General features: G+C 49.8%; 1 protein-coding gene across 1 annotated transcript in view; it reads left to right on the top strand.

The window, feature by feature from the left end:
* The first annotated feature begins 11571 nt into the window (after window positions 1-11571).
* The window catches only part of SLC4A11 (solute carrier family 4 member 11), an 86547-nt gene continuing 85575 nt past the window's right edge, over window positions 11572-12543 (top strand). The window contains exon 1 of the mRNA XM_035547251.1: window positions 11572-11797. Within this exon, the coding sequence (XP_035403144.1) occupies window positions 11572-11797 (226 nt within the window). The remainder of the gene's footprint in view (window positions 11798-12543) is intronic.

Here is a 12543-nt window from a genome sequence, read left to right as displayed (position 1 = left end):
TTACCCAATATTCAATTCTGAATCCAATCTGTGCACTGTCAAAGCTGGAGGTGCCAAATTGTAGTTGCTTAAGTCAGAAAAGCAGTGCATGCCTGCTACTTGTGCCCTACTGTCACACTGCTGGGGGAGGGTGGCACTTCAAGGAGAAGCGAGAGGCTTTTCATGCAACTCAATTAAACAAGCATAGCAGACTGCAAATCTGTTTTAGCAGTGAGTAAAACACTATGGGGCTTCGAAGCCGGTTGTGGAACTTGAGTTTTTTTCTGTCCTTGTGTGTTTGCTGCCAGCAATTGTATCTGCTCAGGGAAATGAAAGTCTTCATCCCAAAGTGTGAAGAATCTTCAGAACTGCATCCCAGCATATGATCCTTTTTCCATGTCAGAAGTGGGGGTTTTAGCCTGTTTAAAAATGGTCCCAGTTGCTCTTGACTACCAGTTGCTTTGTGCTGCGAGCCCTCGTGAACCTGCTGCTGAGTCTGTTAAAAGTGACTTTGCCTGGGAAATGTTGGGCTTGATCTGTCTTGTTTTCTTCTCTGCTGCTTCCTGTGTGCTTTTGCTTGGTATGAAACTGCACCAGTGCCTGGTACCCTCCTCTTCCTGGCCTTGAAGGTGTCAGGTAAATATTTATGTCCGTAGATGTAGTGTGATCTAAGTGGATGTTAGGCAAGGGGCTTTGCAAGTGTGCATAGCTAAGATTTAAGGCTATTCTTCGTTAAGCCTTTAGATGTTGCTGAGTGTTCCTGTTTTTTATCTGTTGCCTTCAGTTGTGTAATTCTTTATTGCTCTATTACATGACATCATCTGGATCTGCTGCTCTAGTCTGTTCTGTGAGCTTCATAACATGTTCAGTTGAGTCTTGGGTAAGGACCATCATTTATTTCTAAATCCATTAGTGTTCTGAAAATAACTAAATAAACGCCATGCTAAACTCCTTATCGCCAGCACGTTGCCTCCAGCAGTAGTGAAAATATTCACATTGTTTGAGTTGCTGCTCAGTGCAAGAGGGAGGTTGGGTTGCCAGTGGCTGGACTAGTTACTGAGGGTTTCTTCTTTAATTTGTGCTCTTGCACAAAAAAAAAAAAGGCTGGCAAGTATTTTCTCTACTGAAATCAACAATCTCCTAATGCTCTGAGGCTAAACTAAGGCTGAACTCAGCTATTCAGCTGTGGCTCTGTATGAAGCTATTGTGTGTTTATCTCTGCCTGAGACCTACTTAGGCTAGCAGGACTCATCGCATAGCTGTAATGTTTAAGAGGGTATCACTTTCCCACAGTCTTCCCCAGGTAGAAAGCAAAGAACGAAAAAAAATCTGTCACCTCTTATGTGACTTGAGAGGCTGGATCTCAGCAGTCCTGCTGTGCTGGTGTATGCCATGTCCTGTAAGGATGGGATGTCTTCTGCCTGTGCTGGCTGGAGGGAGATGGAGCCTAGGCTGGCCCCTGCTGGTAACTTGCTCTCTGGTCCCTGCTTGCTGCCTGCTTTGGGGTCTGGGGAGCAGTGGTCCAGGCAGAGATGTGGTGTCCTGTTGTTAATGAGCCATGAAACAGAGATGTGCTTCAACAAGCTCCGTGGAGGTGCCCTTTAATTGTCATAGAAAGGTAAAGTGACTCTCAGGTGCTAGTGGCAGGCTAGAGTTGGATTTAACTCCCCACCAGTAGCTTACAGCATCACGCTTCCTTAGGGTGCAGACTTCCTTAGGGTGCAGTGCTGGTTTTGAATAGCAGTCAGCACCATTCCTTCAAATGCTGGCTCCAGTCCTTTGCTCAGGTGCTGGAGGATAGCCTATAGCTGTAGGAGCAACGAGTTTTGCAAGTGCATGTGCTGTTGCTCCTCTCCTGAGTTGCTCTTTTCACATCTTCCTTTGCCCTCTTGAGCCTCCCTACTGACTAAAGGGTTGTGCTCCTGCATAAGAGTTCCTGCAAGAGGTGGAAAGCCTTGAGATGGTGTTAGGCTTTCAGGTTAGGTGTTTTCTTGGCATTTCCCTGGGGAAGCCTCTCCTGCTTTCCATGCGTATTTTGCAGGGAGATTGGGAGTCCAAGTGCTGAGGTCTGTTTTGGAGGATACTTTAACCAGAGATGCTTCTATCAGGTAGCCAAAAGGAGAGTGCTAGAGGCTAAATTGTCCAGCAGAAGCTTTCAGTGGCCAAAAGTCCGTGGCAAACTTGCATTTTACAGGTGGCTCCCTGGGGAGAGATCCAGGTAAATTGTTTGCTTCCTAGAGGGGACCACCAAATGTCCCTCTGGCTCCTTTCATTTCCCTGTGAATTCCCTGTGAAGCCTGACTAATGCGGATATGAATCTGACCAAGTCTTTTCTTAGTGCTGGGACCCCATCCTTCCAGTAAGGAGGGAGCTTGGCCAGTCTCAGACTGCTTGAGCAAGTGTTGCTTGTGAAATGTCTTGGGGAAATAGGTGGCTGGGTGAGGAGCCAGTCTTTGATGTCCTGGCTATGGGGAAGACCTGAGTGCCCCCAGTTCATGGGAAGAGATGTTATTCTTGCGCTGTGCTCTAGGCAGCTTCCAGGTATTGCCAAGTAGTTCCTAGCTAATGTTTTGGCCCTTAAGCCCCAGGCAAGGAGAACAGGGTTTGTTCAGTCCCTGCTGACTGGTGCAATGGGGAGGCAGGATCCTGGCAGTGTTGGTGTCCACCACGTGAATCAAACCTTAGTGTTGCAGGTTTCCAGACCCACCGGCCCTATACTCTGCTAACAAATGGGATCTCCATGCTTACAGGACCTTCCAGTCCTTATTCCTGCTATTCCTGCAGAGGTGAGACATAACTGGAAAATTTGTCCACAGAGGACAAGTTTTGTGTTTTTTTCCCCTGCCCTAAATCTGCCCTCCTTAGAAGGGTTGGGGCAATGGCTTTGCAGCCAGCTCTTCTCCATCCTGCAGTCCCCTCCTGTGACATTCAGCCCACTGCCAAGAAGGCAATGGCTGGGTGACTTGTTCCCATTACGTGCTTGCAAGAGAACCCTAGACTTTCTCCTGGAAGCGAGAGCATCTTTCTCTTAAACTAAGGAACTGCATTTAACCTGAGTTCAGGGTAAGGGCTGTGCAGCAAATAGTTGTTTGAGGGCTCTGTCCTGCTTTCATCTCTCTGCTCTGCTTGGTGGTAACACAAGTTGGCTGCATGGCGCTGGCCTAATAAAACCTGCATGCTGGCGTGACTTTTGCCAGGGAGTCTCTGCATCTGGCTCTGGCAGAGCCTGCTGGGGAGGCTGGCTGCTTTCCATGGCTCCTACCGGTGCCAGGAGGAAATCACCATCTGGGTGCAATCTGCATTACAGGAGCCTGACCTTCCCAGCAGCCGCTGGCCTCAGCGCCAGCCCTGGTCGTTGCTGGCCCTGCATAGCTCTGAGTGCCTGCAGGAGAGAGCTAGCAGTGCTCAAGGAGCTGTGGGGAGCTGTAAGAAAACAGATCTGCAGCAGGGAGACAAAGGAATGAGCATTTATGTGCCTCTTCATCAAAGATAACTAGTTTCTCCTCTTGTTGGGCTCTGCCAGCTCTCCCTTTCTTAGCTGTGAACATGAGCCTGGAGAGGTGCCACCTGTAAGGAGCAGAGTGCTGTCTTTCTTGCCTTTACAGCATCAGTTGCATCAGTTTTCTGGGTCAGCTCCTTGTGCTGCTGCTTTGGGAGCTCCCCTGGACCCCTACTGCTAAAGGGACTGCTGTGCCTTTCCTTGGGCTTGTTTTGTGACTGCTCCTGTGGTCCTGTCTCCTGTTTGGGTGAGCCTCCCTTAGGTGGAGAGGTGCAGAACAACCCTAGGAGTAAAAGATTTGACTCTTAAGGTACACATCAAGCTACTTTTTCAAACTTGGAGGGACTGATTCAGTCCTGCCTAAGGCTTGTTTGCCTTTGCTGTGGGCTGGAGGACAGGCACCAAGCAGTGGTGACAGCCGGGCAGCTTTCCCCAGTGCCTCAACCTGCAGCTGCTCGAAACTGCAAGGCCACTTGGCCTCCAATACTGAATTTCCTTGAGTTCTAAAAACAAATCTGGTGCCCCAAAACCACCCTGGGTTGCTCACACCGGCATGCTAGAGCAACTACAAACGCACGCAGTGAAATGGATCTTTTAGTGCTGTGGCTGAGACTTGTGGCACTCCAGGGGTGAGACTTAAGGGCATTTGAAGCAAATGGTGGTGGGATAAACCCTTAAACACCTTTCCTAAGGACAAGAGCTGAAGTTCCCACCTGGCTGCTGCTCCCCCAGAGGGGGATTCCAGCAGGACCCTGTGCTCCCTCTGCTGTGCTGCAGCATTTATTGCAACTGCCCTGCAAGCAGAGCTGCTCCCCTGCAGCTGCCTGCACAGCCCACTTGTGGAGCAAACTCATTTCCCTTGAGTCACAGTCAAAGCTGCGGGAGGGATTTAAGGAGTTCAGGGCATGATTTAAAAAGGATAAAACAATTCGAGCTGCAGGTTATGGTAGTGCTTAATTTTTTTGATCCTATGAGCAACTCTGTTTGTTTAGTCTTGGCTGGGTCGGGTGCATGGGAATCCCAGCACTATTTTCTGCATGAGTATTGGATAGAAGTTTGTCTGCAATGCTAGGGTCCACCTAGTGTTTCTTTCTGGGCTCCGAGCTCTGTCTCCAGTACTAGCCCACCAGAAAAATCATGGTCTTGGCAAAAGTGTCCAACTAAAAAGCAAATTATGCCTGGTATCTGTCCCTGACTTGGACGAAACCCAGGAATCTTCTGCTCAGCTATGTGGCTGATCCTGCTGCATCAGGGAGTTGGGTCCTATATGATTTGGTCATAAAGACAAGGAAAAATCCCACTTCCAGCTGGATTCAGCCCCAAGCCAGCCTAGGTACAAAGAGCTGCTTCGTGCCAATCAGACACTGAAGAAATAACTTGCTGAGAGGATCACAAACATCCTCCTTCGGGGAGGCTGTCTTTGTTCATCAAGTTATTTTCCTGCTGGAGGCGATTCTCAGATGAGGCTCCTCAGAGGCTGATGGGCTCGGGGTGGGGTGTAATGTGTGCTCCTTGGAGGCAGCTCCCTCTGGGTGACTGTGCTCAGCTGGGCTTGTGGGGACTGCAGAGAGCAGGTCTGGAGCCACTGGGGTAGACCAGATAGCGCCAGACAGAAGATATCTGGTATCTTCTCTGGTGCCTCACATCAAATCAGATAAGCCGATATCTGTGTTCATCTTCTAGAGAGCTATACTGGTGGTGGGGCTAATTTCCAGCAAGGGATACCTGCTGCTGAATAATCCTTCATGGGGGAGTATGGTTTGGCTTGAGGTTTGAATGGAAATGAATATGGGACCCTGTTCTCCATCAGTAGCTTTGTGCCTTTAGGATAGAGGTCTTGAAGGAATTGTACAAACCTCTGCAGGAGACTTCTGTGAAATACAACCCTGTGAAGTTGTCTGTGTGCTTTGTATCGCCCTACCACTCTGGTTAACTCATGTCCAGAGATGGGTCTTGGTGGTGGAGCCATAGGATGGGTGTTACGCAGCACCACTGTCTGTTAGTGTTGATCTTCAAAAACTGTAAGTGCCTCTGTATGTACTGCTTATTCTAGCCATTTTCCTCCATACCTTGAATTTCAGTTGTGTGTAGCACAGGCTATTGCCTGCTCAGCTGCCAAGGAGCTGGAGGAAGAGCTGTTTGCCCTATATAAAACGCTAGGCTCCCACTTCTAGAAATGCATCCCGCTTGCTGGGGAAAAACTAATCATCTCCAGATTGGGATCAAAAGGCAGGAATTTGACTTGAGCATTTTGCCCTCCTGGCAAGGCGACAGCTTGGGAGATTGGGCTCCTGATCACCTGATATAACTGAAAGCAATGCACTCACCTTGTGCGAGGGGTTAATGGTTTAAACTGGCAACCTTTAACATAACATTTAAAATGCCAGATGAATTCTGCAGCATTATCAGAACTTCAGCAGAACCACAAATCACTTAAACTTCAAAATATGCCCTTCCTCCAAAACAAAATAATTGAATGAGAAGTAGATCTACCCCCACTCTTCTTCCCAGGATTTATGGGTGGGAGTGGGCATTTCTTGTGGGCTTAAGGTTGCACTTAGCATTTGAAACAGGAAAGAAGGTGAGCTGCTTTCTACAAATTAATCTAGGTACTAAATAAGCATGAACTTCTTACTCTAGTATTTGCTACCTTGGTCTGTACAGTCTCATAAGCCTTTAAAGGGGGGCCAGGTGGGAATTCTAGGTATTTTTTTGTCTGGGTGTAGTTTGGTATTTAGAGGATGGGGAAGGCTTAGTCTGGATACCACTGCCTTGAGACCAAGATCTGTAGCAATCAAAAGCTAAGATGTTTGAAGATTTCTTTACCATCCACCTGGGAGACCCTTCTAGAGGAAGGAAAGATGGGGGAAACAAAACCAAAACATCCTGAGTCAGCCTTCATGGCAGTATAGCTATTCATCCTAACCATGTCATGGCATACCTCCTGGTGACAACACAAGTGTCCTCTTGCCAGTTTCTAATTGCCACCTCACTTTTATTTCAGCACAAGTGTTAAGTTTCAGTTGCTGCCTTTCTCTGTGAGAAGTTACACCGTGAACATGCAATGGGCTCCTAGTTGAGCCCCTGTTCTCCAGCTCCTTTTTCAGCTCCTGGTGTTGGCACCCCCGTGCTCCTCGAAGAGGGGTTTGAGCAGGGAAGCCAAAACCACCAGGTTGTGAGCAAACAAGATCAGCAACTGGGGAAAAAACTCAATTTTCCTGTTTTTTTCCTTAAAGCAGAGGTTTGTAGGCTGGGGAGCAGTGCTATATGGTGTGTAGCTGCTTGGGTTTTGTGGAGAAACTTGTAAATCACTGCAGTGCTCCAGGGATTTGCTTGGAAACCTGGCTAGCTGCTTTGGACTCTCACTCACCTGTGTCAGGCTATCTCGGGGTGGGGGGCAGAAATAACTGTTCCAAGGGAAGGGGCTTGATGTGCATCATCCCCTGATCTGGGGTCTTTTCTTGGTGTTCTGCCCTGCTTTGGGGTTGCTAACAGCATCGCACCTGGCGATGCTCCGGCAGCATCGCGCCCCTGGAAAAACAAAAACCCATTTTGTAACAAATCTCAGCCTTGGAGTTAAGTGTGGGGAAGGGGGGGGAAAGAAGGAAATGGCATGAGATGGTGGTGTTTTGAAAGCGGCTGGGAGGGCGCTAGGACCCGGCGGGGTGTGCCCGCTCCGTCCCTTCCCCTTGCAGCCGCCCGGGGACTTTCAGTTTTGGCTGCGCTGCCTCTTTTTTTTTGGGGGGGTGCGAGCAAATAATAATAAAAAAAAAAAAAAACACAACAAAACAAGGCCGAAACCGCGAGAAAAGTTTCCCCCCAAGTGTGTCAAGATGGTGAAGACGGGATGAGAGGAAAAAGCGAGGCAGCCATGGCAGCGAGAAGGGTTTTTCACCTCCAGCCCTGCGGTGAGCAGCCAAGGTGGCAGGAGCGGGGCAGGCACCAGGGGGTGGATGAGTTCCTACAGCTGGGGGCTGCGGGGGGGTCCCTGCTTGTGTCCCTGCTTTGCTTTTGACTTTTTTCCCCTCCCTACAGCGGTGGTTGCATTTGCAATGGGATGCGATGGGGAGGGTGGGCTGGGGAGATGCGTGTGTTGCTGTCCTGGGGGCTTGCTGTCCCTTTTTCCTGAGGGTTGGGGGACGGGACAGGGAGGGTTGGTGGTCCCATTGCTGCCTGGGGGGCTTGTATGGGGTCGCCTGTTAGCTGTGAGGTGGGATGAGATGCTGTGGGTTGGGGCTCCTTGGGCAGCTTCAGCCCAGTGGTCATGAGTACGGGGCAAAGGGACTAGAGGAGGAGAAGGGAGCAAAAGGGACTAAAGGAGGAGAAAGGAGCCATCCCAGTTTGGGGCTGTTTTTGCTCTGGGGAGTTCTTCCGACCACTTTTGGTATCGGGTCAGTGGCTGGTTTGGGGAAGGAGGGCACAGTGCAGTGTCGGCTCTGCTTGGGTATGTCGCTTGCGGATGCGGTTGCTTGACTTTGTGCTGGTAATGGGGCAAAGACTGCAACAAAAAGGTGAAATCACACAGCTGAACCAGCAAAAAGGGCTCGGGCAGCCGTGTGTGTTGGCAGGACCCCAGCCATCTGTCTTGGAAATGCAGCTTTGGAAGGCTGGGAGAGGGGGGATTTACGTGAACTTCAAAACGCGCTCGCTTCTTGGCTCTGGCTGAACTTTTAGGTTATCTTGTAAAGTGCCTCCCCCCGCTGCCCTACCAAAGGAAGCACTTCCTTCATCAGCATGGCTGCGGTCGTGCTGGCTTTGCACTGAATTAAGGGACAGGGACTTGAGTTTGTGTGTGGGGAAGTTTGTTCGGGAGTAAAAGCAACTGTAGGTGGCACACCAGCTTTGCCTGCGAAGCAGCTGGTGGGAGAACGGTTCTCGGGATTCGTGCTGGGATCTTGTCTTGGGGAGGATTGTATGTCACCCACCCCGGCTTGAACTGAAGCAAACTCTCCTTTTCCTTATATTCTTCCTCAAAACTCTTCTCTAGTGCTCTTTTTCATGTCCCAGACTATCATTCAGAAGACCTGATGGTGCAGGCTGCCTGACCATCAGCAGTGTGCACATGAACAGTGCCCGTTAGGAGCATACAGATTCCTTTCCAAGCTGCTGCAAGGTCTGATATGTGCAGGATTTCTCTCTAAACCTGTAAGCTTTCTCTAGGTGTAAGCACAGCCTTGTCCTTCCTGTACAGTTACGGCCTGCCAGACTGCAGCTGGAGCATGGGATAAATTATTTGAGTGGGGAAATCCTGTGGTATCTCACCTGGGCTGCTGCTGGAGTTGGTTTTATGACCATTTTCGTGAAAACTAGAAGGAAATGGTGATGCAAGGCTTTTAGTCCTGTCTACGCTGCGACCTCAGTCATTGCCACCACCCCGTGCGCTGCATGCCGCTGCCTCCCTGCCATAACAGAGGCACGTTGGCTAACCCAGCTCAGGCAGAGCCCTCTAGTTCTGAAATATCTGTGGCTTTGATGCAGTTGCCACTCCGTAAGAGTTATGTACCACAGAGGAAGTTCCTCGCCAGCTCTCACGTCGTTTCTTGGCAGTTTGAACACTTCGGCTTGTTTAAATGAGCGTAGCCAGAAATAGGAGTCGGGATTTTAGATGCTGTGCTTGCTTGACTCCCACAGTGGTATAAGATCTATATGGAAATGCAGAGCCTGGACTTACAGTAAAGCTGGACTTCTAGTAAAGCTGCAGGGAATCAGTCGAGGCTGTAAATAGTCCTTAAAGCAAGCTTCATTTTTCTGTTGAGTCAATGGGAAACAAGAGGGCTTTAAAATAAAGGAATCCAAACCAGAAGCATTGTGTTGTTTCCAAAGTAGGCTTTGGTGGAAAAGTTTGATATTTTTGCTAACGGGAGCTTGAGCTTAGCTGTGAAGTTTGATTTTAGTCCTGAGTCAGATTTTTTTTGATGGGTGCCCTGTCACTTGCCTGGTTGACCCTATGTAACACAAACCTCAAACCTTGTCCTTGCAGAAGTGTGGTGATGCTTTGTGTGTGCGCTTCATGCCTCAAGACAGGTGTGAAATCAAAATGAAGGGGAAAGCTGTTTTTCTCTGGTTATTCCAATGTGATTTAGGTGTCTCTAGGAAGCCCCAGTGGTTGCAATCCAAAAGCTTTCTATTTCTGCACCTTGGGTGACACTTCAGCTACCAAGAATCCTCCTTGTGCAAAACCACCTCTTAAAAAAAAAAAAACCACACCTCTTAGAAAAGTCCCATTTCTGTCTGTAGGGCTTCTCTGGAAGTAAACAGCTCTGGGATGCCTTAATGACTTGTCATCGTGAAGCTGTCATCCACCCTCTAAATGCACAAACTGCTGCCAAGTGCTCCAGCAGATATCCAGCATGTGTTAAATCCAAGCTACCTTTGTGGCTGCTGCTAGAAGCAGCTGGGGTGCGGTGTGATGCTGTTGCTGCTGGGGTTAGGGAGTGTGCTGTGAAGGATGAACCACACTAAGGGTGAAAATTAGGAGTGCTGAGCCTGTTCCTCCAAGTTCATCCGAATCTGAGCGGTGTTTTGTGACCCTGAGCTCCGCAAAGCAGCTCCTTCAGGAGTTGGCGCTGGGACCTGGCAAAATGGAATTTTTTAATCTACTTTTCTTAGCGTGATAGAACTTTCTAAATATGATCTAGCATAAGCTCCCTGTAAAGCCTTGTCACCGAACACAGTGCCATGCTGGCCCGGGAGCAGAGCGCTGCAGGCTTCGGCATCTGTCGGTGCTGGCTTTGATATCAAAGCGCTTAGCTGTCACTTGTAACTTCATGGGTTTTTCTGTTCCCCCTTTCTAAATTCATCCTTGGCTCTGACTTGCAATTAAATAAAGGCTGCATAAAGGGCTTCAATCTAATTCTGCCTGCCTGTTAGCGAAGAAGGGTCTGCTGGACGGACCGGTGGGAGCTGTGCCTTGGGTAGGACACCAAGGGAACAGAGGCCACTTTGATTTATTATGGATGCTGTGCAGAGAAACTGCAAGAAGGGTGGGGGGGATAAAAGCATAAAAACATGACATAAGCCACTGGATGGGGTAACACTGATGCTCTTTATACTGGGGCAGGAGCTTTCTTCCCTGCGGGTGTTTTTTTGGCTGCTCAGGTTTGGGGGACCTGATGCAAACTGCAGCAGAAGGGCTCCCAGGGCTGGAGCTGTGCACCTCTGTGGCTGTTCTGTGGGGGGATGGATGGGGACAGGTGATGGTAGGAGCAGAGGGGAAAACAAATTTGAAGCTGGTGGAGGGAAGATCTCAGCTGGGCAGCTTTTGTTTTGAGATGCTGTGAACAGCAAAGGTGATGGGGTGAGTTATTGGGGGTGCTACCCACTGGTGAGGGCAGAGGAGTGGAAAGGAGGGGCTGAAGCTGAGAAGCCCACCAAGATTTGGGGGGGGGCTCTAAAGGACGGGGTGGTGGTGAGGAGGGAGGCAGTGCACATAGGATTTGGTTGGATGTGTGTTGGCGTGCTCTCCTCTCTGGACTTCTTGGTGTCAGGGCAGGTGCTGGCACCCCACAGCAGTGGGGGCTGCTGCTTGGGCTCACCTCTGGGGGTGGGGGGTGGGGGGCGGAAATCACCAAACCCACCCCGTGGGGTGCTGTGTCAGGCTTATTCTTCTTCTCACCCGCTGCCATCTCCTTCTCCAGGAGTTAAATGCCTCCTCTCCCTGCTCCGAGCCTAATTGCGTCCCCAGGGTTTAGCACGCGTGTGTTTGTTTTATTCAACGCGCTGGCTGTTCCCACCGGAACAGGCAGATTTTTTTTTTTAGAGATTGGGATTTTTTTGCTTATTGTGCACAACAAGCTACAGCCCAAGATATTCATTGGGGGTGGAGGGAAGGAATTGTAGTAATGCCAATACTTCTTGAATATTATAAACCTGGCTTATCAGCCCGACACAGGGCTGGAATTTGTCTCTTCCTGTGCTGCATCTCTGCTTTCTGAGAGACGCGTTTAAATAAGGGCTGGAGACGCAGCCTTTCCAGTGCGCTCTGCTAGGCTGTGACAGCAGGAACGGAGCTTCTTGAGAGGCTCTCCTCTTTTTCTTTTCGCATTAGTTCCTCTCCAAAAAGGAACTTCTTGGGGAGAAGGCTCTGAGACTGCATGTCCCAACAGTACCAGCTGCAGGAGGTGAAGGGAGACGCGGTTTGCTTTGTACCTGGCTCTCCTCTCTTCTCCGTCCTCATGGAGCCAGCTTCTTTCTGCTACCCCCGGCTCACCTTCCTCCGCTCGCCCTACGGCCAGTTTGGGGCGAGCGCTGACTCTTCGCAGGATTTGGCCCCGTGGCCGCAGCACCTGGTGACACAGAGATGGACCGGGGCAGTGGATGGTGCGTGAAGGGCTTGGAGACCAGAGGAGGGTGGTTTGGGGAAGCTGAGAAGCCCACCACGATTTAAGGGGGCTCTAAAAGTGAGGGTGGTGAGGAGGGAGGCAGCACATGTAGGATTTGGAGGATGTGTTGATGTGGTTGTGTTGGTGCGCTCTGTTTGCTGGGCTTCTCCGGGTGGTGCTCGCTTGGCTGCTGTCACCTCCACCAGGGAGCAGCTCCGGTCCCTGCTGCACCCTTGTCCCCCCGGCAGGCTGGCCAGGGGTGCTGATAAACAACCTCAGCGCAGAAAAAAAATTAAAAATAGAAAGCAATCATAGCCAGCCTTTTTGTTTCATAAGCTTGTTTGCTCGCCGAAATGAATCGGGCAGCGTTTGAAACCTGAAATACCTGCTGGAGGCTAGGCGGGCTCGTCTCACCTTTAGGACTGTGGTGCTTTCAGCTCTGGCTTCTTAAACTGTTAGTGAAGGTATCAGGTGTGGGGATAGGTGATTAAGCTCCTTTATTGCAAATTTTTCTTCTTACAAGAAAGTGCATTAGGTATATCAGCCTGGTTCAGGACTGTACATGTTGCATTATTGCGAATCTATATGGGGAAACTCAGAAAATCCTGCTGTTAGGAGCTGAGACACCTTAACAGTTGATTCTGATGGTTTATGTTCTGCAAAAATTTTTCTGGGGAAGGCATCACTCAGATATCACCCAGATCACTCTGAGATGAGGTCCTGAGCAGCCTGGTGCAGCTTTGA

The sequence above is a fragment of the Cygnus atratus genome, chromosome 4 (genome assembly GCF_013377495.2).
Source record: "Cygnus atratus isolate AKBS03 ecotype Queensland, Australia chromosome 4, CAtr_DNAZoo_HiC_assembly, whole genome shotgun sequence".
Lineage (NCBI taxonomy): Eukaryota > Metazoa > Chordata > Aves > Anseriformes > Anatidae > Cygnus > Cygnus atratus.
This window is presented reverse-complemented; position numbering and strand designations above follow the sequence as displayed.